Source organism: Syngnathus acus, chromosome 11 (assembly GCF_901709675.1).
Source record: "Syngnathus acus chromosome 11, fSynAcu1.2, whole genome shotgun sequence".
NCBI lineage: Eukaryota > Metazoa > Chordata > Actinopteri > Syngnathiformes > Syngnathidae > Syngnathus > Syngnathus acus.
Window position 1 is genome coordinate 2,631,307 of NC_051096.1, and position 27,835 is coordinate 2,659,141.

General features: G+C 47.1%; 4 protein-coding genes across 6 annotated transcripts; 3 read left to right on the plus strand and 1 right to left on the minus strand.

The window, feature by feature from the left end:
- The first annotated feature begins 3,661 nt into the window (after nucleotides 1-3,661).
- Nucleotides 3,662-5,287, plus strand: LOC119130806 (fibrinogen C domain-containing protein 1-like). Its single transcript, XM_037264738.1, has 6 exons — nucleotides 3,662-3,667; nucleotides 3,724-3,787; nucleotides 3,873-4,007; nucleotides 4,109-4,249; nucleotides 4,328-4,507; nucleotides 4,596-5,287. The coding sequence occupies exons 1-6, from the start codon at nucleotides 3,662-3,664 to the stop codon at nucleotides 4,844-4,846; spliced, it is 777 nt and encodes a 258-aa protein (XP_037120633.1). The 3' UTR covers nucleotides 4,847-5,287.
- A 3,610-nt stretch (nucleotides 5,288-8,897) lies between these two features.
- On the plus strand, nucleotides 8,898-14,248 carry LOC119130161 (probable C-mannosyltransferase DPY19L4). 2 transcript variants are annotated; one of them, XM_037263849.1, is made up of 18 exons: nucleotides 8,898-9,285; nucleotides 9,371-9,490; nucleotides 9,637-9,761; nucleotides 9,860-9,950; nucleotides 10,025-10,146; nucleotides 10,232-10,377; nucleotides 10,446-10,569; nucleotides 10,652-10,786; nucleotides 10,843-10,974; nucleotides 11,052-11,153; nucleotides 11,260-11,333; nucleotides 11,449-11,730; nucleotides 11,805-11,961; nucleotides 12,110-12,166; nucleotides 12,561-12,643; nucleotides 12,703-12,835; nucleotides 13,162-13,320; nucleotides 13,392-14,248. In XM_037263849.1, the coding sequence occupies exons 1-18, from the start codon at nucleotides 9,210-9,212 to the stop codon at nucleotides 13,554-13,556; spliced, it is 2,283 nt and encodes a 760-aa protein (XP_037119744.1). In that variant the 5' UTR covers nucleotides 8,898-9,209; the 3' UTR covers nucleotides 13,557-14,248. The 2 variants fall into 2 exon arrangements, with proteins under 2 accessions (XP_037119744.1, XP_037119746.1); XM_037263851.1 differs by having other exon boundaries at nucleotides 8,899-9,285; nucleotides 11,805-11,925.
- Nucleotides 14,249-14,444: 196 nt separating this feature from the next.
- ints8 (integrator complex subunit 8) lies at nucleotides 14,445-20,314 on the plus strand. Of its 2 annotated transcripts, XM_037263848.1 has the most exons (27): nucleotides 14,445-14,574; nucleotides 15,015-15,153; nucleotides 15,229-15,403; nucleotides 15,565-15,705; nucleotides 15,774-15,845; nucleotides 15,918-15,984; nucleotides 16,059-16,235; nucleotides 16,297-16,404; nucleotides 16,475-16,627; nucleotides 16,693-16,793; nucleotides 16,873-17,014; nucleotides 17,071-17,141; nucleotides 17,216-17,391; nucleotides 17,459-17,589; nucleotides 17,663-17,773; nucleotides 17,869-18,073; nucleotides 18,151-18,272; nucleotides 18,371-18,555; nucleotides 18,633-18,666; nucleotides 18,738-18,797; nucleotides 18,878-18,939; nucleotides 19,004-19,122; nucleotides 19,191-19,294; nucleotides 19,358-19,482; nucleotides 19,550-19,614; nucleotides 19,684-19,727; nucleotides 19,929-20,314. In XM_037263848.1, exons 2-27 carry the CDS (start codon nucleotides 15,021-15,023, stop codon nucleotides 20,043-20,045), a joined length of 3,000 nt encoding a protein of 999 aa, XP_037119743.1. In that variant the 5' UTR covers nucleotides 14,445-14,574; nucleotides 15,015-15,020; the 3' UTR covers nucleotides 20,046-20,314. The 2 variants fall into 2 exon arrangements, with proteins under 2 accessions (XP_037119743.1, XP_037119742.1); XM_037263847.1 differs by lacking the exons at nucleotides 14,445-14,574; nucleotides 15,015-15,153; nucleotides 15,229-15,403 and having other exon boundaries at nucleotides 15,607-15,705; nucleotides 15,918-15,969; nucleotides 16,052-16,235.
- A 4,879-nt stretch (nucleotides 20,315-25,193) lies between these two features.
- On the minus strand, nucleotides 25,194-27,717 carry gdf6b (growth differentiation factor 6b). Its single transcript, XM_037264112.1, has 2 exons — nucleotides 27,339-27,717; nucleotides 25,194-26,974 (listed from the first exon to the last, which is right to left on the minus strand). Exons 1-2 carry the CDS (start codon nucleotides 27,586-27,588, stop codon nucleotides 26,100-26,102), a joined length of 1,125 nt encoding a protein of 374 aa, XP_037120007.1. The 5' UTR covers nucleotides 27,589-27,717; the 3' UTR covers nucleotides 25,194-26,099.
- Between the last annotated feature and the right edge of the window lie 118 nt (nucleotides 27,718-27,835).

A 27,835-nucleotide genomic window follows, 5' to 3' on the forward strand; every position in this document is an offset into this window, starting at 1 on the left:
ATGAACAGTTGAAAGTTGGAATGGGTTGAATCGGTTTGAAAAATGTAGAAATGAGAAGGGAAAAAAGGAATTGGGTGTGAATTTCAAAATAAAAGATGTGAAGTTTTTGGTAAGTTGTGGAATAGGTAGAAAAATGATGAACAGTTGAAAGTTGGAATGGGTTGAATCGGTTGAAAAATGTAGAAATGAGAAGGGAAAAAGGAATTGGGTGTGAATTTCAAAATAAAAGATGTGAAGTTTTTGGTAAGTGGGAAGTTGTGGAATAGGTAGAAAAATGATGAACAGTTGAAAGTTGGAATGGGTTGAATCGGTTGAAAAATGTAGAAATGAGAAGGGAAAAAGGAATTGGGTGTGAATTTCAAAATAAAAGATGTGAAGTTTTTGGTAAGTGGGAAGTTGTGGAATAGGTAGAAAAAGGATGAACAGTTGAAAGTTGGAATGGGTTGAATGGGTTGAAAAATGTAGAAATGAGAAGGGAAAAAGGAAATATTGGTGAATTGGGTGTGAATTTCAAAATAAAAGATGAAAACGTGAAAATTTTGAATTTGGCAAGTTTGGGAATGTCCCCAATGTAATTTGAATGTGTTGAATTATGTGAATTTCAAACTGGAACAACGTAAATGTGAAATGTTGAATCTGCCATTAAGAATGAATGGGGAAAAAATTGCCGGAAATTTGTGAATTTTGTGAAAACGGAAAATTTTTGGAAGGAAAAAAATGTAAGCCCCCATGTCATGAATATTTGGAATAAGTGAAAAGTGGAACGGAGTGAATCGGTTGAAGTCTGTGGAAGTAGTTAATCAGCAAAAAAGTGAGCAGAAGATGTAGAATAATAATAAAGTACAGGAATAACAATAGTGTGAAGGTTTCACCTTCACACTAATAACAGTCTCCATCACTTCAGTGCCTGCAGGTCAGATTAATGAAAGATGTTTATCTTATGAGATCACATCAAACGGCAAACATTCTGACCAAATATATCATCTTGAAGAATCGGTGAAAGCATACATCTAAATAAAGTAATCAAAACAGCAACACGGTGAGGGGTATCTGAACATCAGAGCAGAGTTTTAACTCACAAACACCTGGTAACAGAGGTGAGGAAACGGGAAACACTTCCTCAAAGTAAGCCTTAAGAACTTTACAGGTTAAGATTAGTCGCAAACAGGTGGTGCATCAATGTCCTTGAGCATCCTGCATTGTTTGAAAATGAGAATGGTCGCTAGTTTCAATCCCTGCTGTGTACAAATCACATTCAAAATGCATTTTTTTACAACAAACCTGAGAGCCTCCCCTTCATTTTCAGTGGGAACAGTGTTGTTGGTCTCCCTTTTTTGCTAGTGCGTCATAGTCTGGAGTAAAATTTGTTGTGGCAATTCTTAGGAGAGATCCGAGGTGTTGGTCCGTTTACCTCGATCTGTGACGGGTTGATGTTGATGTGGCTGAACGTCACGTCGCGTACGTCGAGCCAAATTGGCCACTCTTTTTTAAACACTCGGCACTGTGTCCACCTTGCTTTTCCTTGGGCGACTCATTTTAATAGAAGGATTCCAGGGGAAGGTTTGTGGGTGGCTTTAGCGTAAAACGGTATCTGCAAGCTCTGCGCGCGAATTACAAGAATGCTGTCGTCACAGCCCACGCTCTAAATTCGGGACTGATACAAATAGAGCGCGAGTGCGCCATGTCCGTACTACTGAGTACGTACACGCACTTGTGAGTGTGCGCCGAGCTTTCTGACACGGCTTCCAGTAGTAAATGCGCAGGCGAGCGGTTCCCCATCTACTGGGGAAACGCAATCATTGCATGCAAAATGACCAAAAAAAATGTTTAATAATACAATTTATTCAGGGTTGGCGGGCCGGATTAAACGGTCCCGTGGGCCGGATGTGGCCCGCGGGCCGTAGTTTGCCCACCCCTGGTCTAGTGTGAGTGTAATAAATAAATGAGGAAATACAGGACTGAATCAATCAGTCAAAAAATGCATGTATAGATGAATGAAGAAATAGATAAATAAAGACCAATCAATCAATCAGCCAACCAACCAACCAACCAATCAATCAATCAATCAATCAATCAATCAATCAATCAATCAATCAATCAATCAAATAAATCTTGTCAATGACAACTTGAACTTGCTCAGGGTCGCATTTTGTGTTGTGTACAGCCCGTTCCTTTTCTGTCGGGCTTTTGCGCTCTCTCGCAATAATGTACCAACCGAGCCCAGATAGAGCTGTCGTCCCATCTCGTTGCCGCAAACAAGGTCAAAACCAACGTCAAGTGGAAACAAAACTTCACGTCACTTGGCTAAACACAAAATACGGCATTAGACGCACGCAGAACAAACAACACGTACACAGCTAGGGACATTCGTACGGAGAAAGCAAGAATAGAAGGAGAGCACAAAATGTCAAATGACAAGTGGTTCGAGATGAACCAAAGCACCCAGAAGCTGATCGGCGAACCACCAAAGCGCAAGGTACGCATCGGATGGACGCGCACGCGCTTGACAAATGGCTTGGTCGAGTTGAAAGCATTTGCAAGTCGTTCGCTCCGTCGGGGGAGAGGGAGAGAGAGAGAGAGAGAGCGAGAGAGAGCGAGAGAGAGACGCCGCCGCCTGTGACGTCGTTTGCGCTCAGTTTGTTCAGATACGCTGGGGCTCCATTCTGGCGGTGGTCCCGACGCTCCTCTTGGTCGTGCTTGTCATCCAAAACATCGTCTTCTTCCACTTGAACAGGTACGCACGCGCGCACGCAATGAACAAACACTTGACCACCACAAGTCACAATCCCCCCCCCCCCCCCCCCCCCCCCAACACACACACACACACACACACACACACACACACACACAGGATGGCAGCTTCATGTATACCCTTTATGTGTTCCAAGGCCTCAGGACATCGTCAAAGAGTTGGGCGCGCTGGTGGCGACTTTGCCCAACAGCATCCCAGACCACAACTGCACCGATTTAGCCTGCCACTGGGCGGCGCTGCAGACCGCATTGGCAGAGCTGAAGGCAGGTCAGACGGCATTGGCAGAGCTGAAGGCAGGTCAGGAGGCAGGTCAGACGGCATTGGCAGAGCTGAAGGCAGGTCAGACCGCATTGGCAGAGCTGAAGGCAGGTCAGACGGCATTGGCAGAGCTGAAGGCAGGTCAGGAGGCAGGTCAGACGGCATTGGCAGAGCTGAAGGCAGGTCAGACCGCATTGGCAGAGCTGAAGGCAGGTCAGACGGCAGGTCAGACCGCATTGGCAGAGCTGAAGGCAAGTCACACCGCGATTTCCAGCGACCTGGAGAAGAGTCAGACCGCATTGGCAGAGCTGAAGGCAGGTCAGACGGCATTGGCAGCGCTGAAGGCAGGTCAGGAGGCAGGTCAGACCGCATTGGCAGAGCTGAAGGCAGGTCAGGAGGCAGATCAGACCGCATTGGCAGAGATGAAGGCAGGTCAGACGGCAGGTCAGACGGCATTGGCAGAGCTGAAGGCGAGTCACACCGCGATTCGCAGCGACCTGGAGGCGAGTCAGAGCCTGCTGTCTCAGGTGATGTGGACATTTCAGGACTTCACGTCCGTCCCTCCCTCCCTCCCTCCCGCCCTCCCTCCCTCCTTCCGCTTACACACAAACTACTATCTCCTTTGAATAAGAACAAAAGTATTGTTGAAAGATGCAAGCAAAGTGTCCCAGTTGGAGATCTCATTTCAGTTCTTTCAAACGCTTGGTGCGCAGGAGCTGTCACAAGAGAAAGAGGAGTTACACAACTTCAGTCTGGCTTTGTCCAGCCTGCAGCATGGTAGCTACCGAGCGAGCGTGTCCAGTTTGTTTAAAGCGGGCATCTATTTTGCGCTCTCACATGTTTTTTGTTTTTTTTGCTTCAGTTCTCATGCCCAGAGACTGCAGTCACGTCATGGCGGCGGGAAAGTCCCAAAGTGGAGTCTATACCATCTTTAGCGGGTCCAACAGCTTCAAGGCTTACTGCAACATGAACCTGGACGGGGGAGACTGGACCGTAAGTGCTTGACCCCCCCCAAAAAAACACCCCAAAGTTCCCCTCGTGAAGCCTTCCCCAATAAAGTTGGCACTTTTCTTCAATGCTGAACGTCCAGTTGGCCAGTCATGCTCGTTTGCTCCGCTGATGGTGTGCGTGTGTGTTTGCAGGTGATCCAGAGGAGAAAGGACGGCTCCGTCGACTTCTTTCGGGGTTGGAACGACTATCGAAAGGGCTTTGGAGACCTCGCCGGAGAGCACTGGCTCGGTCTGAAACAAAGAGATCCTTCTTGTCAAGCCTTTGTGGTTTGCGTGACGTGACGCCGCCGCCTTTGCGTGTTTGCAGGCCTGCAAAACATCCACGCTCTGACGGCCTCGGGCGCTTACCAGTTGCGGATCGACTTGACCATATTCGACGGCGTCAAATACTACGCTCTCTACGACGACTTCTCGGTGGGCCGGAACTCGCTGGACCCCGAGAAGGACGGCTACCCGCTGCTTGTGAGCGGCTACTCTGGAAACGCAGGTAGCGACTCCCGCCGGGGGGGGGGGGGGCACACTCGAGAGCCCGCGCCGCCTGCGTGTGCTCAAAAGCAAGTTTGTGTGCTTTGCAGACGATCGATTCACCTACCATTCTGGGATGAAGTTCAGCACCAAAGACCGCGTCCAAGACAAGAGTGGTGGCAATTGCGCCATTGAACGGAAGGGCGCTTGGTGGTACAACGACTGTGCCAGCTGCAACCTGAACGGGCTGTACAAGGCAACCGGCACCTGCGACAAAACCAATGCATTATGGTTAGATTTGGGGCCATCACGTTTTACCTGCCTGAGATTCGTGGAGATGAAGATCCGGCCCAGAAAGTGAGCGGTCAGCCGGCGGAGCCTGGGAACGGCATCCCCGTGGGATCACGTGGGTGCTGCCCGACGTCACCCATTTGTGCAGCGCTCGTCAAGTAAAATGGCGGTGCGCAAATGTGTGTCGGATTTGGCCCGGGCAAATGGGCTCAAGTGCAATTCCGAATTTCCCCAGAAGCTTGACACGAGAGACACCTGACAAACGGTTAGTTGGAAGTTAGTTCCTCAAAATGAAGTCTTATCAAAAAGCAGTTCGGCGCTGTTGCGGTTCCAAATTTCACCAGCAGACGGTGCCAAATTTAGACTGCCGTGACATGTTAAGTCCGTCGTTAGATTAGTCGAAGTTATTGACTCGGGAAACACGACCTGTTTTGAATGACACGCACACGCGCCCGCACACACACACACACTCACTCACTTTTGGATCATTTTAGGATGCTTTGCTTTGCTATCATAAAATCCCTTCCATCTGTTAACATAAGCATAGGTTAGCTACGATTGATTACGTGTTAAGTTAGTGAGTGTTCGATGACATTGTGTTTTACAATGACATGGTTTAAAGTAAGGGTACATTTGACATTCTCTTGCTTTGCCATGAAATAACTAACAGCTGAAGCATTCCAATGACATCTGTTAAAGTAAGGGGACCCACCTATAACCATTGTTTAGTTAAGTTGCGTTGAATATTGAGTTAAGATGGATGGATGGATCATCAACATGTATTCAATATGGATGTTTTATTCATACATGAATGTATTCTCACGTGAGTAAGGACTGTTAAAGTAAGGGACCCCGTAATCATCGTTTAGTTATGTTGTGTTGAATAGCTTTGAAGTGTTTTTGTAGTTAAGTTGCATTTTCTTTTCTTTTCTTTACAATCCAAAGAGGTTTGCGACGGCATCATTCTCGCTTGAATGAAAAACGGCGAGTGGAATTGTCGTCGTTTGTACGAACAATTGAGATGTGTCACTTTTTTCCCTTATTCATTAAACTTTCTCTTGATAATCCTTTGATTTGATGATTGATTGGGGTTTTTTTTCACGTACATTTTACGATGTGGAGCATGGTTCTTCTGTATTCAATAATGAAAGCTTAAAATTTCCTTTCACAGTCATACTTTGAACCGTTCAGTTCTTAGTGAAGACAGATAAGGATCAGGGGATGTTCGAGTGTTGGTAGTCACCTAAACATTGAACAGAGGCTGTGATGGACCAAAGTCAAATTCCTTGTTTGGCACGCTCAAACATGGCGAATATAAACTCTTGAATATACCCTTAACATCGGAATGAGCCAGACCTGGTCGGAAGTAGTTACCTTAAACTCAGCTAGTGGGCTAGTGTCAATGAACTCATCCCCGCGACGGTTTCAGTAAAGACAGCTTAACCCAACCGAGAGTTACCAAATTGCGCCTTAGGGCAGGGGTGTCAAACTCATTTTTTTCACGGGCCGCATTGTAGTCATAGCTTCTTTCGGCAGGGCCATTATGGCTGTCGACCCAAATCAATGTATGAGCACCTCACATTACATACAGTTAAAAGCTACAAAACAAACTGACAAATAACTCGTTTTCAAATCAGACGAGTAAAAGCTGGTCAAGATATTATTAAAAGTGAAGACAATTTGCAATTCTAGCAATGACACACGAATTTGAAGCGCAATTTGTTTTCGCTTTCACAGAAAATGATGTGGCGGGCCGTATCTGGCCCCCAGGCCTTGAGTTTGACACCCGTGCCTTAGGGAGAGAAAGCTGCTGTAAAAAGGACGCCGAGGTAGGTGTCAGACCTACGTGTGTCATTACTAGAATTGCAAATGATCTTCAATTTTAATATCTTTTTTTTTTTTAAATATTTGACCAGTTTTTACTCGTCTGATTAAAAACGAGTTATTTGTCCATCACACACACTGCCGACTTATCACGACGGATACAATGAACGTAGCAGGCGACCTTACTCAGCGGGCCTCTCATCTCTGCCAGGGATGGAGATGCCAAGATCCACTTTCAGGTCCTGCTCAGGCTTGCCATTCCCCTCCATCTCATCTCCTTTCCTGTTGCACTTTGGCATTGTCAGCTTGTGTGTGTGCAAGTGTGTACGTCTGTGTGCGTGCGTGCGTGTACTCACACCATCGGGGTGGGCTGGCAGGGGTCACGGTTTGCCGGTCGCCTGGAACTGTTCAAGAGGAACAAAGCAGAGTGCAAAACGGCCTGAAATCAAGATCGTGTTCAAGATTGGAAAGCTGCTTTCCATTTTTTTGTTTCATGTGAGCCGCATGAAATCTATTTTATTTTGTCAATGACATAACTTGATTTGACTTTGGCTAGGCTAAATTGTGTGCCACCCAGAATTCCACAGTGGGAGCAGACAGGGTTCCAAAAGCATATGATGATTGCCTCTTTGCTTGTTTTTTTTTTTGTAGCTCTTTGTAAGTATGAGGGACAATGGTGGACGGGGCGCTTTGGTGGTCTTGGTTCGCCAAGGTGACCACGGATATAAACAATTCAAATTCTTTCAATTCTTTCTCAGACTACGCTCCTCAAACACTGCTTAATATGAAAAGACTGAAAATGGCACTCTATAATATTGTATTTTATAGACGCTGCAGTCATTACACAATTGAATAGGCGGAAGATGAATGATTAACTTATTGAAGGGGCCTTCTGCTTGCTTGCTTCGACCACCAGGAGGCAGTATAAAAAAAGATATAGCTGTATAATGCTGAGTTTCCGTTTGGCGATTTTGTTCATTCTTGGCCTTTTTTGTTTCCTTGACGTCCACACACATACAACAACAATTCTGTAGATATGTTATCGTTTTGTTTCATCAAATGTATTCATGGGAATTAATCAATGAGCACGATAAAAACATAATTACAGAAATATCCTCGTACTAAAAGCCATTTCCCGCAGTGAAAGTTTTCTGTAAGCTAAAAAGAGAGGGAAAAAAAGACTAAGAAGTTCATATTTACCTTGTATTCGTCCTGCATCAGGAGCATTCCAGGAGCTTGAAATTCGCGACGAAATGCTGTTACGTCATCGCTATAAATGAAATGTGTAATATCTGCAAAACCGTAGCAGCACAAACGAAACTTTTTGCAGCACAAACCAGCACAAACGGACGGTACCATTTTGGGTCCATTTGGAGGAAAATGGGGAGCTGGGTGACGTCATCGCTAGAAAATAAATGTGTCATATCTACGAAATCGTAGCAGCACAAACGAATTACTTTGCAGCACAAACCAGCACAAACGAAGCACAAACGGACGGTACCATTTTGGGTCCATTTGGAGGAAAATGCGGGGCTGGGTGACGTCTTCGCTAGAAAATAAATGTGTAATATCTACGAAACCGAAGCAGCACAAACGAAACTTTTTGCTGCACAAACCAGCACAAACAAAGCACAAACGGACGGTACCATTTTGGGTCCATTTGGAGGAAAATGGGGGGCTGGGTGACGTCATCGCTATAAAATAAATGTGTAATATCTACGGAATCGTAGCAGCACAAACGATTTTTTTTGCAGCACAAACCAGCACAAACGAACGGTACCATTTTGGGTTCATTTGGAGCTAATGGGGGGGCTGGGTGAACTCTGGATGACCTAAGAAATAATCTTTCATAACTAAAAAACCATAGCAGCACAAACGAATTTTTTTGCTGCACAAACCAGCACAAACGAACCACAAACGAAACAGACTATTTTCCTTAAATTTTGCGTGGGCTGGAGGGCCAGCTTCACGCAAGTAAACTAAACTGCAGGATTTTGATTCTGTTCATTTAATGATTGTGCTACACGCAGTAATATTTTAGGCTTTTTATGTAGAATAGCAAAATAAGTAAAATGAACAACTCAATGCGAAATAATGTTACTATAACCACTATTAACATTGCTAAATTAGTACCGCAATCATAGAATTACGAGCTGATAAACATTTTTAAAAACGACTAAAGAGTGTTAATCGTTATGTATTTGAATAATTTGCTTAATCGGTTTGCGCATGCGTACCTTCGCCGCCGGTTTTTACGTGCAGACCTGTATACACACGTGACCAAACCCGCCCATTTGCGCATGCCCAGATTAATTGCCGGTGGCCCAAAACCTCCGGGATGAGGCCAGTTGACTGTCCTATTTCTTGGTGTAAATCATCGCATAAGTTGTTTTGTGAAACTGACACTGTTATTATTAGTAAAAAAAAACAAAAAAACTGTCCGTTTAAAATGTAACAATATTTTCGAGAGTCTGGCGTGTTTTGCTGTCGTTCGTGTTGACCGATGTCAGCTAGCCACCTGCTAACTGGCTGGCTCGTAAGCATGTCGCCTTTGCAGAACACCAGATAATATTTTAGCTCCTTGGAAAAAATAGTTATTTCTCCTTGCCATGACCGAGTTGCGACGTCGAACGTCGGATACTTTCGAGGTTGCCAAAGAAGAGGAGGAAGAACCTCGACGTGTCGGTAAGTGTAGCTCGAAGCTAACTCAGCATGACATTGTTTACTGTTTTTAGCATCGGCTCACAAGTTTTTCCTCCACCTGATAAAGTCGAAGATGATGAGGCTGAAGGGAAACAGCCCAAAGGCGAGCAGGAAAAACACAGTGAGGAGAAAATCGACGATTCAAACAAACAGGAGTCAACAGTCAAAGCAGCCAAACGCCCTGCGTGTGAGTCCATTTCTTTTGTATCAAAAATTGTCTTGTAGTGTTAATTATTGGTATTTATGGAAACAATGTTAGCACAACAAAGCAAACATATGAGATGTGATTTTACTAAAATATACCACCATGTTGATGACACATTTTCTCTGCAGTGAGCGCTGTTCAACGTGTACTGAGGCTCCTGTTCGGAAGCTTGGCGGCGGTGGCGTGCGGCACGCTGTACGCCGCCTACCTCTCTGCATTTCACGAAAGGAAGTTCTGGTTCTCCATGAGGCAGGTATGTGCCAACAACTTGAATTTACTTTTGAGTTTGCATACATTTTGAGAGTCTACGCTACCAGAGTCTTGTTTACGTGAGGTGTTTTCCTGTCTCAGGAAGTGGAGCGGGAGCTGACGTTCCAAGGTGGCAGCGCAATCTACTACTACTACTACAAACGTATGGTGGCGGCGACGTCTTTCGATAGAGGTGCGTCGTTTCTCTCCCTCGCTCCTATTGGGAAACCAACAAGTCACATGCGTGTCGCGGGGTGCGTGTGACAGCATTCCACGAGCTGACGAAAGACGACGGGACTCTGGCGGGACAAACCATCAACGCTGTGGAGCGCCTGTCTCTGTATCCCGAAGTCATCACCAGCTACATTTACAGAGTCTCTGGCAGCCAGGTCAGCTTTAAAGGGGACATTTTATAGAGAAGGTGTGGATTTAAATTTGTGGTTAGGTCGAACGTGACGATTCCGGCCCTGGCAGGACATCGTGGAACCCATCTACTTCTACGTGGGCACGGTGTTGGCACTCCAGGCAGTATACGCCACCGCGCTGTTCGCCTGCAGCTGGCTGATGAGCGGCACCTGGTTGGCCGGCATGCTGACGGTGGCCTGGTACGTCATCAGCAGGTTGGTCCCGCACGGATGGCATCGGTCAGAGACGTTCTCGGTCGTTGATCGTCCCGTACCCGTCCCAGACCTGACGCCACCAAAGTGGAGCAGGCGGTTCCTCTACGAGAGAATTGGGCCCTGCCTTGCTACGCCTGCCAGGTGGCGGCGCTCACCGGCTTTCTGTGTAACTACATTGGCTTGGCAGCTGAGGTGAGAACAATGTTTTGCTTGAATTCCAAATGTTTTCAACTTTGAGTACGTTCCCCAAGTAAAAGGTTCAACTTGCTTCCAGCACTTGTGCTACCTGACTGTGAGTGCCACCACTTTCACCTTACTGCTGGTGTGGGAGCACAGCCACTACGTGCTCTTTGTGCAAGCCTTCTGCCTTTTCCTACTGGACTCCTTGGACCTGGTGCCGCCTCGTAAGGTACGACGCCGCTTCCTTCCGCTCGCTCGAACTTTCTAAACGACTTCCTTGTGCAGCTGTCCGACATCCACAAGTTGTACGTCAGCTCCTTGCTGCTGGCCTTCTTCCTCCATTTTAACAACGCAGCGCTGCTGACCTCGCCGCTGCTCAGCCTCCTGATTGGCTGCGGGCTGGCGAGGTACCTCCAGGTAGCGTCGCCGTGCCCCTTCAGAACCACCCCCGTTATTCGTCTGACAACGTGATGTAACAACTTTGTCGTTTCCAGCAAAAGATGAAGAAGGGCCCTCTGGTGGCCAGAATGATGAAACTTTTCCTTCATTTCCACCTGGTCTTCACCACCGCCATCACCTTCAACTATTTAATCAAAGTGCGTCGATTGTTTTGCTGATGATCGGGTTTATTATCCGATTGTTATCAGTGTTTTCTGTTGTGCTACTTAAAAAAAAATACATGTATACTTTCCTAACTTGCAGAAAGTCGTGCCTGTAGGTGAAGGTGAATTTGTCTTGAAATTCCTGGAGGTGAAGTTTGGGCTCAATACGACAAAGTAAGTAGCACAGATTGTTTAGGGGACTTTTTGACCAGTTGGAGGAATAATGCTGAGGATAAATATAGGGAAATAAAAAAAAAAATCAGTAATGCTTGCATTGGGTGTTTTGCAGCGACTTTGTGACCAACTTTCTGGTGTGCCAAGAAAGTCTCCAGTCTCCCGGTCAAGATTTGTTCCTGCGCCTCACTCAGACGTCAGTTCTGCCTTTCTACCTGTTGGCGCTCGCCGTCTGCGGGGTGTCGACGCTCCAGGCCGTCTACGCCAGATTCAGCGGACAACCGACACGGAACGTCGAGCGACAGCCGCAAGACGGATACGTGGGCGAGCGTCCCGAGGTGGCCTACCACGTCTTTCACACGCTCACCTTCGGCGCCCTGACACTGCTATTTGACGGGTAGGATGAAAACACAGCTTGCAGGTTGTTAGATGTGCACTAGCTAGTGCAAATGTCTTTTCTTCCCCGCAAAGGATGAAGTACTTCTGGACACCGTACATGTGCGTGTTTGCGGCGTTTGGCGTGTGCTCGCCGGATCTGTGGATGACCGTCTTCAGGTGGCTCAGGCTCAAGTCAGTCCACCCTCTTGTACTGGTGAGAGGCCTTCAGGCTATCACAAAAATGATTAGGGTCATTATATTAAAAATGACTAAATAGATTTTTTTGACTTAGCAATTTGTATATAAAATGGGTATTTTTTTAAGACTGGAATAAAATAATAAGAATGAAACTATTATGATGATGATAATGCTTTTTTTTTTTTGTTGCATCCTTGTAGTCATTAATCCTGAGCATCGCCGTTCCGACAATCATCTGCTTCAGTCTGTGGCGAGAGGTGAGACTTTGATTAAAGATTAAAGTCCCAATGATCGTCACACACACACACACCTGGGTGTGGTGAAATTTGTCCTCTGCATTTAACCCATCCCCGTGTGATTTTAATCCATCCCCTGGGGGAGAGGGGAGCAGTGAGCAGCAGCGGTGCCGCGCTCGGGAATCAGTTGGTGATCTAACCCCCCAATTCCAACCCTTAATGCTGAGTGCCAAGCAGGGAGGCAATGGGCCCCATTTTTATAGTCTTTGGTATGACCCGGCTGGGGTTTGAACCCACAACCTTCCAGTCTCAGGGCGGACACTCTACCACGAGGCCACTGAGCTGGTGAATCACTGAGCTGGTGACAACTCAGTATGAGAATAATAACCATAATTGTCTTCATTGTCCTCCGCAGTACTGCCCCCGCGTGCTGGCCGACCTGTCGGAGCTTCAGGAGTTCTACGACCCTGACGCAGCCGAGTTGATTGGCTGGATCCAGTGAGTCTTGGGTCTCGTGAGCGTTTCCACAACATGGTCATGGTCTCCCCTCCTTGTAGAACTCACCTTCCAGCGGCGGCCGTGTTCGCGGGCAGCCCTCAGCTCCTGGGCGCCATCAAGTCGGACTCCGGCGCCGCCGTCACCAGCTTGCCGCTGTACTCGGATGTGGACATGCTGAGGAGGAGTGAAGACGTGAGTCACAATTATACTTGAAGGACAGTGGTCTGACTTTCATTTACCATAATAAAGTGATGATGTAAGGACTAATCATAACCCCCAAATATTTTTTGATCTACTAATTTTCAGATATAGACAAGTAATACTGTATTCACACATATATTCTTTATCAACTACAAAGAATGACTAATATGACTGCAGCTTACTGAGGAGCTGTGACCATGTCCATATTACTATACTGTGTCTGTTATACTGCCCCCACGTGGCCAAGATGTGCAAGGAATTGAAGCAAAAACTGGCAGAAAAGGTTTATATTTTTCCTTTCCCTCAATGCATTTCAGAACTACCAGGTATACTCCATGCGCTCCGCTGAGGAGGTCTACAAGATTCTGACCTCCCGCAAGGCAAACTACGTGATCGTGGAAGAGTCCCTGTGCAACGATTTCACTCTGGACCAGGGCTGCCGCATCAAGGACCTGCTGGACGCCGCCAACGGACACGTGAGTCTTGCGCCCACGCTTGGCTTTCGACTCCGGTACGACCTCTCCCCCCTCCGATCCTTTCCCCGCAGGTGGTTCAGGACAACGGTGAGACGTATGCCTTCTCCAGACACCGCCGCTTCTGCCAGGAGATCAAGAGCAACCGCTCGCCGTATACCAACTACTTCACCCGCGTCTTCTGGAACCGCTCCTATCACGTCTACAGAGTCAACGCAGTTATATCCTTCCAGTATTAACGGAAAACGACACAACTTGAGCGTCTTAACGATATTCCTGAGATCCGTGTACTAGTATGCACTTTGGCGTCACTCGAGCAGCACGGCTGCATCTTATGTTCAAATGGTTCTCCAGTAAAGTTAATCTTTACGTATTGAAACATGCCATAATGCAGTTTCTCCTTAAAAAATACTCTTTGACTGGCCATACTGTTAGATATAATTATGTATATGCTCCTGAAACAAAAACAAATGTATGAATAATGGCCAGTCAGGGAGAGTACATTTTTTTGGAAGGGTGTGCGGGACACTGTAGTCTTGTACTGTAATTTATAAAATGTGCATTTACTGTTTTGTCTGCTGAATCTCAATGGGATGCCAATATTGTCTCCACATCAGTCGTAGATAAGGACGGTTGCCAAGTCACGTAATCAAATACACTTGTTTTCACGTAATTTGAACATGATGATTTTTGCTGCATTTTTTGCTAAAGGGCCAATTTTATATATTGTTGCATTAGCAGTGCCTCAATAAAGTGAAATGTGTGTTTTGGGGACTGGTAATGATATTTTGCCTTTATGCGTCTATCGGTTTTGATGCCTTATATGCTGAGTTGTCTGTCCCACCTCGACGTTAGCTTTCATTGAACTATTATTTACATTTATGTCCTTTCAAGCTTTTGTCCAAATAAACTTTTGTATGACCTAGTGTGACCTTTTTGTTTTATTATACTACCAACAATGTTAAATAATCAAGGTATTTAGTTTATATATGGTAAATATTCTCATTTACATATGTGAATATGTAAACAGTCAAAATATTTTCATTTTGTTTTGACGCGCTATAAATATGCGCAAAATACGGCGCAGTGCTCTCCTTCCTGAAGGCGAACCGGATGCGGAAGTCGAAGCTGCGCAATGGCGATGCTCGGACGCAATTACGTGAGAAACAGTACCCATGTCGCTCTCCCAACATTTAGGCCCACTTTGAGCTTATTTACACCTTCTATGTTGTTGTAAATACTTTTTAACGCAATAAGGTAAGCTAATTCACTTTCCAGTTAGCGTGCGAGGCTTTAAAGCTTGTCTGTTAGCGAGAAAATGAACCGTAATTGAAACATAACAGCGTACAAATGGGTGCGCTTGATTTAAATCAGCGGCTACGGCGTACAGACATGCCACAACAGATTTATGACACAACCCTGCCAGCTTTGGCTGCAGGGCACTACAGATCAAACTAGCCAACCTTATGAATCATACCGTTGTCTACGATTTTTTCAGGAACAGATTTCTACAAGAAATACACAATTTTGCACATAAATATGCTATTATTAGAGCCATGTTTGGACACCTTAAAACAGCTCCAAACTTTTTAGTCTTTAACATTCAGGGTTGTCCTTGGCTGAAATTGAGGTAGTGTTAGTGATGGCAAAACCTTTTTATCTGTTTCATTAATCAGTTTTTGTCATATGTGTACCAGTGTAGGATGAGCGCAGAAGCGGCTGACCGGGTGGCCGCTGTGACGAGCAGCCGGCCCAGCACGCCGCTCCAGACTTCCTGGTTTGAATTCCTCCTGGATGCATCCCTTCTGGAGAAACACCTGCAGAAGTCCAATCCCGGTGAGAACTCAGGGCCACAACAATCTCCGGCTGAGGCGACGTCTTAACACGGCAATGATGATGATACCTTTGCAGACCCGACGGGGGTGCAGCTCATCATCCAGTTCCTGGAGCAGGCGTCAAAGCCGTCTTTGAATGAGCAGAACCAGGTGCAGCCTCCCGCTGACAACCGCAAAAACCGTACCTTGAAGCTTCTGGCGCTCAAAGTGGCGGCGTACATGAAGTGGGATCTGGATGCTCTGGAGAAAGGGTGCGTCCAAAAACGTAACAATTTTTTTTTTTTTTTTACAATTTGTGCCATATTTATTGTTTAATTTCATTAGACATTTTGCTTTCTGGCCACCTGAGGGCAGTATAACAAAAACAAGGCTATGCATGAAGATTAAAAAGCCACCATTGTCTCCACGTCAGCTTGACCATCCCCGTGTTGAACATGCTGCTGAACGAGCTACTGTGTGCGAGCAAAGTGCCGGCAGGCGTGAAACACGTGGACCTAGATCTCTCAACGCTGCCGCCCACCACCGCAATGGCCGTCTTAATCTACAACCGCTGGTAAAAGCAGAAAAACAAAATCACACATTGAAGGAATACCAGGATGAAGAAGTCTCCCCGTTTCACAGGGCCATCAGAACCATCGTGCTGAGCAGCTTTCCGGAGAAACAAAACAAACCGGGGCCGCACCAGATGAACATGCAAGTTTTCTCGCGGGTGCATTTGGCTCGCATCTAGATTGCACGCAGACTTGAATTTGCCATTTTCTGCAGGTTGAGTGTTGTGCAGCAGGAAAAAGAGATGACCGACAACATCCTCAGTGTGGTGCGTAAATGTCCAGCTCAGAAATCTTGCAGGACTTTTAAAAAAACAGCAAAAGTGATCACGTGGCATTTTGTGCGTCCAGTTGAAAGGAACAGGCCAGCGATTCCATCAGTGTCCTGGCGGGGGCGCTGCGTCTGAAGAAGGACTTTTACGTGCACACCATGAGAACTCTGGACCTGCTGGCCGCCGACACGGCCGCTGCCAACGGCGAGACCGAGTCGTCCACGGCAGGCCTCCGCATCAGCGCCAACGAGCTGCACTGCCAGGTGGGCTCAAACGCACGCACCCGTGGTCGGCCGTCCCAACTTTAATCATCCTCTCTTTTAGGTTCACTATGACTTGGGGGCCATTTTCTTCCAGCAAGGATGCACGGACCAGCCAGCCTTTGAGAAAGCCAGAGACCACTTCAGGCAGACCAAGGAACTCTTGAAGAAGGTACAACCCAACAACTCCAAGCTCAGGACGCCGTGTCAGTGTGTCTCGTGTCCCATCTTTGCCTTCTCAGCTGGACTCCACCGTGCACGTCCATCTGGACGAGGAGCGCCTGGCCGGCTACTGGAACGCCTGCAAAGCTCTGACCGGCGACTGCGACTCGTGCGACTCTCAGACCACCCACTACGACCAGATCAACGAACTGCTCGGTGCCCGCAGCTACCAGGTGAGCGCAGAGATGATAGAGTGGATGTCACGGGGCAGTTTTATTCAACGATGTGTGTGATGCAGGCTGTGGTGGAAGCATTTGTCAAAGACAACGTAAGCCGCGCTTTGCCCAAGCACTTTCGACGCTCCGTTCTCCGGGAGGTCTTGTATAAGGCCCAGCAAGGGTGAGAGAGCACGTCACGGCGTTTGTCAAGCACATCTTCCCATGGGTAGCCATCATGTCTGCGACGCTGTTTCCCACAGGGAGCCAGGCCTGGACGAGGTGTGTCGCCAGCTGTGCGTGTGCAACGCCGTGCGCGACGCTCTGGAGGGGGAAGTGCTCGGCGTGCGCTTCCAGCAGCTGCTCATGAAGCCCAGCAAGCGCCTGGTGGACTTTATTTTAGAGGTGACCAACATTATATTTAATTTGAAATGAAAATATTAAAACCAAACATCTTGCAGGTGTGCACGCGGTCCTTGGAGAAAGAGCGTTCGAGCGAAGCATCCAGAAGGAACATGGCCACCTTCATGCGGTGAGTGGCGCAAACGCGCGTCATTATGCGTACTCCGACTCGGTCTTAGCTTTTTTTCCCCGTTCGACCGGCAGCACCCTCTGCGAAAGCCTGGAGGAGCTCTCCCTGGTCTTCGTGGTGTCCTCTCACAAGCTCTTCACCGAGCTGCTGAAGGAGGAGGAGAGGAAGCTGCTGGTGGAGCAGATGAGGAAGCGCTCGGCCGCCGTCAACCTCAGTGCCAAGCCGCTGCCCTCCTTCTACGACATCCCGGGTGAGCGCCCGCGTGCCCTCGCCAGGTGGGAACGCCACGTCGCTGACGGCCACCTTCTCGCCTTCAGCGTCGGCTAGCGTCAGCGTCGGCCAGCTGGAGCAGCAGCTCATCCTCTCCTTGGACCCGCGGAGGATACGGCAGATCCTCAACGAGCTGCACGACACGGCCGACAGACCCTTCTGGAGGGTCAACAGCAAGGTAGACGCTGTCCACTGACTCGTGCTGCCTTCGAGGATGTTGGGGGAAAAAAAACTCATTTGTGTTTTTGAAGTGGGAAGTTCCTCCGGACTACATCAACGTGATCCTGGCCATCAAAGACAACCTGACCAAAGACCTGGTCTACATCCTCATGGCGAAAGGCCTCCACTGTGTAGCCATTAGGGTAAGGATGAGGTCATCGTTTTCCTTCGCAATGGCATCATTGTCCCACGGTGTGACATCATGGCGTGACATCATCGCCTCACCGTTCTCTTTCAGGACTACGCGCACGCGCGGCAGCTGTTCTCGGCCTGCCTGGAGCTGGTGACGGAGTTCTCGCCGCGTCTGCGCCAGGTGATGCTCAACGAGCTGCTCCTGATGGAGGTGCGAGCCCACGAGACTGCGGCGGCCGGCGGCGGCAAGGAGAGGCCGCCCCCTGACCTCGTCAGCCGAGTGCGCGGATACCTGGAGATGCGCATACGCGGCAAGTTTTGACGCCGTGCGCCAATCGGGATGGTGACGCTGAAACAGCAATTTATTTTTTGGGGCGTGTGTGCGCAGATCTCCCTTTGCGGCAGGTGGTCGGCGAGGAGTGCGTGGCCTTCATGTTGAATTGGAGGGAGAACGACTACTTGACGCTGCAGGTGCCGCCCTCGGCTGTCGCCAACAATCCTTACGTCAAGGTGATCCTGAGCTGTCCTATTCTTGCATTGGAATTTCCCTAATGTCCTTGACTTGTCTATTTACTTTGTGTTGTTTTTTTGTTTTTTTTGGGGGTCAGCTTGGCCAACTCTTGGCGTCCACGTGCAAGGAGCTGCCAGGCCCCAAAGAGAGCCGACGCACGGCCAAAGAGCTCTGGGACGCGGTCGTGCAGATCTGCAGCGTCTCCGTCCAGCACAAGAGGAGCAACGACGGACGTGTGGCGCTCATCAAGCAGCGGGACTCCTCCATGGGCATCCTGCACAGGTGACCTCATCACGATGGATTGAAAACGTCGCCGTGACAACGCGGCAGACGGCTCACCCTCTTCTCTGTCCTTCCAGGAGTAAATTGGTAACCTTCGTCAAGAAGATCCGCGTGAGTTTATCCCTGAACAAAAACATGTCGCTGGCGACGTGGCGTTGCTGACGTTTGCGTTTGTGCGTCAGGAGCCGTTGGTGCTGACCACCTTGATCTCACTCTTCGTCAGGCTGCACAGCATCGTTCGGGTGAGCCGCAGCGCCTTTTCTTCCAAATGCTGACCTGGCCTGTAAAAATATTGATTTTAGGTTTTATCTCCCCCCCGCAGGACGACATTGTCAACGAAGTGACGGCTGAGCACCTCTCCATCTGGCCGGCGTCTCTGCCCAAGTAACACACCAGACGCTCTTGTTGGACCGTGTGTGTGTGTCACGCTTAATGTTTGCGTATGTAGCATCCAAGCGGTGGATGTGGAGGCGGTGGCCGTGACGGTGAAGGAGCTGGTGACCTACGCCCTCACGCTGAACCCCAACAACCAGTCGTGGATCATCACGCAGGCCGACATCTACTTTGGTAATGCGACGGCTTCCACGATGTTGACAATTGGCAACGCTAACTCTCGTGTCGCCTTGGCCCCGCAGCAACCAATCAGTACTCAGCCGCCCTCAACTTGTACCTCCAGGCCGGCGGCGTGGCGTCGGATTTCTTCACCAAGGCCGTGCCGCCTGACGTCTACACGGACCAGGTGGCTGCGCCGGTTGCACGTTTTCCGTGAGCCCTCCTCATTGATGTTGAATGTTTTGCGCAGGTTCTGAAGAGGATGATCAAGTGTTGCTCCATGATGAACTGCCACACGCAGGTGGCGGTCCTGTGCCAGTTCCTGAGAGAGGTGGACTACATGACGGCGTTCAAAGCCCTCCAAGAGCAGAACAGGTAGGCCTCCTTCTGCGCAACCTCCACCGCAATTCCACCGTCACCTTGTTTGTGTCCCCCAACGCAGCCACGACGCCATGGACTCCTTCTACGACTACATCTGGGACGTCACCATCTTGGAATACCTCACACGTATCCTACTCAGTCAGCTTGAAATTCACATCATTTTGTTTTGTTTTGTCTAACCTTGACTGTGAGCAGATATCCACCACAAGCGAGGTGAAGGGGAAAAGAGACAAATAGCGGTAAGCTTTTCAACAGGGGTGTGTAGACTTTTTATATCCGCTTAATATTTGTAATTCCCCTTATATAGGACTATTGTGACATCTGGTGTCCAACTGAGATGTTTTTATTTTTTATGATAAATATTTGAATTGTGCAACATTACATTTAAATCAAGCTGTGTAAATACACTGGCGTTCCTAATGAAACGTCCTCCCTTCCAGATTAAAGCCATCGGTCAGGCCGAGCTGAACACGAGCAACCCCGAGGAAGTTCTGCAGCTGGCGGCGCAGAAACGCAAGAAGAAGTTCCTGCAGGCCATGGCGAAGCTTTATTTCTGACTTTTTATTGTTGCGCCTCTTGCAGGAATCCAACGATTAATCGGCTGGCCGATTTAATCGGCGATATATAAGCGCTTTTTAACTCCACCCCCATTCAAATATTGAATTAAAAAAAATCTTGACACCTGCGGTCCAAAAAGAGCCCCGTTTCTCAGAAACATTCTTTTATTCCCACGTGTTTCTTTTGTTGTGTTCCATTTGAGAAACGTGATATGTTTTCGCATTTTGCGGTGAACCCGTCAATGTTGTGTCGAGCTTAAAAAAAAAAAGATGGGCCCAATGTATTGTTTTGAAGTCCCCCAGTGGCACGGAGCAGCCGTTGAAGCCTTCCAGGCCTAGACAGACATTGTTGCCGTTATCAAGGCAGACGCAAAACAGATCGTACATGCCCACAGTCATGCAGTCTGCACATCTTCAACGCTACCCGGGACATTTTTTCAAAATCTAATTAGCAGGATAAATTCAATATGTCGACCGTGCAACGTTCTTCATTCCTCCCCCTAAAAAGAAACTCTTAAAAAACTGAGTCCAATTCATCCGCTTGATTTGTGCAGTCGAACAAATAGTTTGTTGGAAATAAAAAGGTGGGATGTCACCACTAGGTGGGCCTCCAATCTCGGATTTCAAGTTAGCTTCCTCGGACAGTTCAGGCCTTTCCCCACTAAGAATTTATGTGAGAAGTCAAAACAAAATCATTCCAGTCATGTAAAAAGTCTATTCATCAATTATAAACAAGGAAGTATTCGCTTTGATTCAAGTCACAGTATTTGGCACATTGATTGCCGACTTTTTTTACTTTGTACTGTAAACTATGTTTACTGGGAGCGTCAGTAAACATTTTAAAGCTTCTTTTTTTATTCACTATCCGCCAAACATCTGCTGGTCGAGAAGACGGTTCAGTTTGTGAAGTGGCGCAGTGATGCGTTAAGAGTTAATCACAGAACTTCCTGTTTGTTATTTTAAAAAATTTACAAGGCATTTGAGAATATGAGGACATTATGTGTGTGTGTAGGGGAGTACGGGGTGATTGGAACAGATGAAAAGGAGGAAAAAGAGTAATGGGAAAAGTAGGCAAAGATAAAAGAAGCCCATAAACCAGTGTCAAATGTTGTCGAGAACTGTGTGTGTGTCTGTGTGGAGATAAACACCATGTATTAACCAGCAGATCTTATGAAACTCAATCTCTTTCACATGCCGCAACACACACTCACGGATTCCACGGAGTCATATGTGGCATGATCTATTACCAATCCTCCTCCAGCGGTTTGTTTGATTCCGTTGCCTGATAAGCACAAATGTTTAAAGATACAAAATGGAGGCCTGGCATGCATTTATGGTGACTGATCATCTCAAAGAAGAACGCGCGTGTGGGGGGGGGGGGGGGGGGGGGGGGCGTGACAGAGAGGGGCTCTTCAAGTAGCTGCTAGCGCTGGAGGGATTAAAAGATCAAGCTGGTGTTTTCACTTTGTTCATGAAATCAGTTACACACAAAAGGATTAGGGGCCTTCGGGGGAGCCTTGAGGGTTCAACTCTTGAATTTGCCGCCTTGATGCGACCATACCTGTTGAACACACATTAAAATAAATAATGTACGGTGGATATATTAAAACTCTACACACCCATGTACATATGTTAGGTTTTAGCAAAACCTTTTCCTCCAATGTGATTTATAAACTGTACAACTCATTCTTTTAATCTTTTTGAGAATTAAAAAAAAGAATGTTAGCACAACAGTATAATATGTGGCAGCGTTCCGCTCGCATGCTAACTCAACAAGGACACGCCTGCCGACATTTTAGGTGCTTCTCATTTACCCCAAATGACTTTCACCTGTTCTAGTCAAATTTTGTGACGATATTTTGCTTTCCTGCAAACGTCTTCATATTTTGTGCTAACATAACCTCTATTTGGAACTATTTACAATTCCCTTCAGCTTTCCTAAACCCAAGAACCAGTTGGGAATAAAACAACCTCAAGGTGGCATCATTTGGCAGGTAAGGCGCTCTTATGTTGATGAGAAAAAATATATAGTTTTGCTTTCGGGTCATATCAGGCACTCCTCCGCTCATGCTCCCAGTTTTGGGCCTTCAAATCAACTTTTGCGCTTTTAAGGCTTGAAACTGCAGCATGACGATGATTTATACTGCCGGACATTAGCAAGTTGCGCAAAATAGCTCCCTGCTACATCAAAAATATGCCACTGTGAAATTTAGACTCGCCGTTTGCCAGGGAATGAGCCGAGCGGCGAAGAATGTGCCCCCCCCCCCGTTTAATTCCCGCGACCGTGCGTGAACTGGTCGTCTGCCCACTGCTCCACTGTGCCACCGTGACGGCTCACACGCCAACCAGTCAGCCCGGGCTGTAAAATTCGTTTTAATTTTGAAATGGAACGAAAGGAAATAATCTGTTGAAAGGTTAACAACCTAATAAGACACTAGCCACTAGAGGGCAGTATAATCGGTTTTGTTGACCTTTAGTGACCTTTTTGTTTTACAATGCACTCCAAATATACTCCTTATATATTTTTTTGTAATAATAATAATAATAATAAAGTAAGAGAAATTATTTTTAAAAAATGAACAAACCGGCTCACCCATCAATGGCACACTGGCCCTCTGAATGTGACTCTGATTCCACGCCGATGCAAGCAACGTGTGCGGGAAATGTTTTCCGCACGCCGCATTAGGCACATGTGGAAAATATGAGCGGATAATGTAAAATGTCCCAAAAAAAAAGTGAAGGCCTTGGTGTTCTTTCACTTTTGGCTGCTGTACAGCAGCCACGGATTTGATTGACAGGTTGTTCCTGCCATAATCCAGCATAAAAGTGTGAGATACATTATATCGTTTTTATTTCTACACCTTGCCTTGTAACATGTATGATTCAAAAGTCAGTCAGGCGGTGTCGGTGGTCCTAAAACCATGATATTAATATTGGCCCTGATATTTCGATTTAGAAAAAAAATGACGTTTACTTGGCTGCTGCTATTTTGGTGTCACGCACGCACACTCCAATTTGTTACGAAACCTTTTTTAGGATGCAATCACAACAGCAGTTCTGCTTTAGTTGAGTCATCTTGGAACTTGAAAAAAAATTAAAATCAATTAAAAGGCTTGTAATTTAAAACAAAGATTTAAAATAGATAGAATATATTTAAAAAATAAGACTAACAAATTTGTGTGTGTGTGTTTGGAGTGAGTTTTGTGGTGCGGCTCTCAACGTTTGAGCATTTCAATGTGTGTGTGTGTTTGTGTGTGTGTGTGTGTGTGTGTACGTTCAGTGTCAGTGGCTTAACCCATAGCGGATTCCCGACATTCTTTGACTATGTGTGTGTGTAATTGTGTGTATATGTGTGTAGTCTTTTGCCGTTTAAGGTGATTGACGCTACTTGCTGCCATTAGGCGCCGCCGCTTCATTGACCTCTGACCCCTGGCGAGCGGGAAAGACTTAGAGATCGCAGAGCAATCAACACCTAAAGGTCAAAGAGGGGCAGCCAGGATTTACTGAGGCTTTGAGGAAGAGAGAGGGCGAAAACTACAAGGGTTCCGAGATACAGTCTTGAGGAACACCGCCAAAAATGATGGCGTACAAAAACCTCGTACTTTGAATCTTTAATTTGTGCATGTGCGTTTAACATCAGCGGGGGCTATTCGGAAAACATTGTTACCGTGCCCCCCTGAGAGCCCCCAGGCGCCACCCGCTGCCCACCCCCCTCTTCTTCCCCCATCAACACTTCCTCAGCGAGCACGTCGGCGTCACCTCACATTTCCCGTCCGGCCTCTTGCGGGCGTCGTTTCACGTTTTGGGTTTCCCTCCGATGGCAAAACGCCTTCAAAATCAATAAGGACTTTTTGGACTTTAATTGACGATCTCTTGGCAGACGCTTTTAATTGGGGTCTCATCTGGTTTGTGTTTCCGAGTGTAGACGGATTGTAAAGCAACACTCGGAACCAACGCTCTCACCCTAAACCAACGGTGCTTGCATCCAAAATATCTAAAATACACTTGCTCTGTTTTGACTTACTAAACACACGCCCACAGACACACACAAAAAGTATCTTTGCACGTAAGAACGGATGTCAAGTGCATTCATGAGAGCCAGCTGTGAGTTCCTATTGCAAACATGTGTCGTCGTCCTCCACTTCCTCCTCCTCCCTATGTGACAGTAAAAGAAACAAAAAGAAGAACAGAGCAACTTGGCCAGTCAACACATACACATCTTTTTGCGTTAACGTAGTAAACACGTAAGACGTCCCTCAGGGCTCCATTCCGGAGCCCCTTGTTATCCATTTCACACCCAAATACCGTGTCTTTCTCATGTTTTATATACATTTTTGTTCTTCTTGATTTTCCTCAAGATACTGCTGCAGATGTTTGGTTTTTTAGTTTCCCCTTCATAGACAACTGTGGAAAAACCTAATTTTCTGACTGCTGAGCCCATTTGGGGTGTTTTTCTCAAGCTGCTGCAGCATCTCTTCCTCTGAAATTCTTTCTCCTGCCTCGTCTTTGTCCACATGTGCGAGCCATTTAGGTTGCTTCCATGCTGATAACAACAGCCCCATCCCGCGCGTCTTTGTGCGTCGCTCCATCTCACCGCAAATCTTCCCCAGAGCGGCAACGCCTCCGCGGGGGCCACTATGGAGACGTCGCATTCCGCTCTTTTGTCGCCTCCTTTTTTCTTTTTTTTATATCTCACCTTGTCATTGGGCATTCCATTCCAGTCTTATGGGGGTTCTTTAGTGTCCTCCCTCCCTCGCCCAATGAAACACAGACAATAGACCACTTGAACTTTGAACCCCGCCTGGAGAAGCCGGCCTTAATCTGATGTCGGGATCCTCCTCCACCATTGTTCCAGTGTAGACTAAAGAGGGGTCAACCGTTGCATCTGTACACCAATTTGTTTGTCCAGTATTAGCCAACGCACAGACGCACACACACACCGAGGCCACCCAGGGAAGGTGGCACTGGGACCGCTTGCCTGCTGACACACTTTTGACCCTGTAGCCCTTTCTGACACAACACAGAAGGAGTTCTGTCCATGCAGACCAGTTTTGGGTACTGTACTATAAAGTGGGACTCATTAGAGGTCCCTCAGGGGTCTATCCCGAACCCCCTTGAAAGTTAGGAAAAATGTAACATTGCAACATGTTTTCACATCATTTAATTTTTACTCTAGATGTCTTGCGTTACATTTCATATGAACATATGATTCAGTTGCACAATTTTAAAACTGTAAAAAAAAATCAATATTGTACAATATTCTGCAAATATAAAAGCATGATGTATAACGCTTGAGCCTAAAATGATCATTTTCAGGCCGACGTGGCAACATATTTGTGTGACAACAAAACATCCAGCATGCATTTGCAATAACTTACTCAAAAAAAAGCTTAAATTATCATTTGCGCGTCAAATATTTACATACGGTACGGCAAAATGCGAGGGCACGTGTTGAAATACTCTGACATCACATTGGACTTAAAAACTAATTGATTCTAGAACATCATTTTCATTGATTAATGTAATTACAATAAAATGAAGTGGAGTACATTTAATATTTTTGGCTTTAAATAGTTTAACATGAAATGAATTTATTCATATAAAGTGTATGAAATGTAAATTGTTTTTTTAAGTGCTTTTTTTGAAACATGTTAAACAACTTGCATAATGTCTATGCTAAGAACAAGAACCTTGAAATTTGTCCCATTAATTTTTGTACTTCCCCCAAAATGTTAATTTTAAGGGTTTTATTGAACAAGATGGATGACCCCCCCAAATAAACCATTTAAACACACCTGTTATCTTCACAACCAATTTGACCCCATTTAATGTTTAACAACTTGAAATGAATGATTGACATTTTCTCTCTGCTTGTTTTTGTTTCTACAAATCTGTGTTTTGGTTGAGTCAGTTTGGAAGCTTGAAAGCAACAGGAACGTTTTCTTGATGGACATACTGATGAAGAACAACGCAGGAACATAAGCATGCACTCCACATTAAGTCTCTTGAAACCTTTCAGGATTCGAAGCTGCTGAAGGTCCGGGCTCCGAAGTCTTACCTGCACCCGCACGCCTCAACAACCATGTCCTCGTATTGCTTGTAGACCACGTTGTTGCCAGAGTCGATGTAGAGGATGCTGATGGGGCTGAGCTTGGCCGGGGCGCAGCAGCTGGGCGGCATTTGTCCCGGGTTCATGGAGTTCATCAAGGTCTGGATGATGGCGTGGTTGGTGGGCTCCAAGTGCGAGCGCAGCGGGAAGTCGCACACGCCCTCGCAGTGGAAGGCCTCGTAGTCCAGCGGGGCGATAATCCAATCGTCCCAGCCCAACTCGCGAAAGTTTACCCGTAGGGGTTTCTTACTGCACCTGGACTTGGAGCGCCTGCCGTGCCGTTTCCCGTGGCGGCTCTTGGGCGCCGCTGCCGTCCGCCTGCTGCGGCCGGGTTTCAACCCCGGGCTGCGACCTTTGGTTCGGCCCTCCCGCCTCTCGGCAAAGAGTGTCTGCCTCCGCTTGGATCTAGTAAAGACCACCAGGATGGCCTTCTTCTGCCGGGGCCTGGCACCATGCCGGTGCAGCCCCAGCAGGGTCAGATCCAGCTCCGTTTCGGAGTTGTCCGACTCGGCCGTAAGCTCCAAGCAGAAGTGCTTGCTGCCGCTCTCCTCTTGTCTTTTCCATTCTTTGAACGGCTCCCACACATCCAGGACCTCCCATCTGGGTCTTGAGCGTTCCTGCAGCGCCAGGGTTTTGGAGTCCAGGGGCTGCCGGTCCCGGCACGAGAGAAGACGAAGCTCCACCGGTTCTGACTGGTCCAAGTCGCCCGACAATTTGGTGTAGAGCCTCAGCTCGGCTCCCAAGACCTCAGCTTTTTCTGAGAGGGTGGAGACGTCAAAGAGATAACGTTGCCTCCTAAGAGGAGAGAGCGGGACCTCATCTGACCAAGACAAAGAAAAATCTATGTAAGTTCAGAAGTAGGCTACAAGTTCAGAAGTAGGCTACCAAAAACAAAATACAAACAAAAATTGAAGACCGATTAAAAGAAATTCCACATACAGAATAATATCACCACCAACAATATTAAAATATGTGAAATACAGTGAAAAATTCACAAAACATGAAAAACATATCTTCAGATACAATATGCAAAATATTGTCCATTGGGCACAAACAATAAAAACATTTCACAAAATAAATGGACATAAAATACCCAAAGTAATAATAAATAATAGTATCCACAAAAAATACAAACTTTACAAAAACTGCCACATAAAACACAGTTGAAGAAATTTGGTAAGTACCTTGTCCGTGGTCCACAAAACTGGCGATGGTGTCGGCCGCTTTGGAGGACTTGAAGAAGCTAGCATTGAGTCCCAACTTCTCAGCCGTGGAGAAGGTCTTGTAGATGGACATCATGTAATCGTGGGGCTCTACGCGGGGCTCCTTCAAATACCGGTTCGCCGCCAGCGAGAGGGCGAGAGGCTGCCCCGGGGGCAACCGCCAGGCCAACACCAGAGCCCCGCACAGAGCGGCCACCAGAGAGACATCCATGGGGGCCCTCTGAGGAGGACGGGGGTGTGTGTGTGTGTGTGTGCCACGCGCAAAGTGTGCACGGTGCGTCAAGACAGGCAAAGTTAAGCGTTAACTCCGCACACCCCTCCCGAATGAAGACTGTAAAATTCTTTGAGGGAGTCGAAGTCACTCCTTCCTGGCCAAGGAGCTGAAAAGATGCCCCTTTCTTTCACTTAGTGACTTTTTAAGCTCATTGTGTTGCTCCTGCTGGGAGTGTCGTGAATCT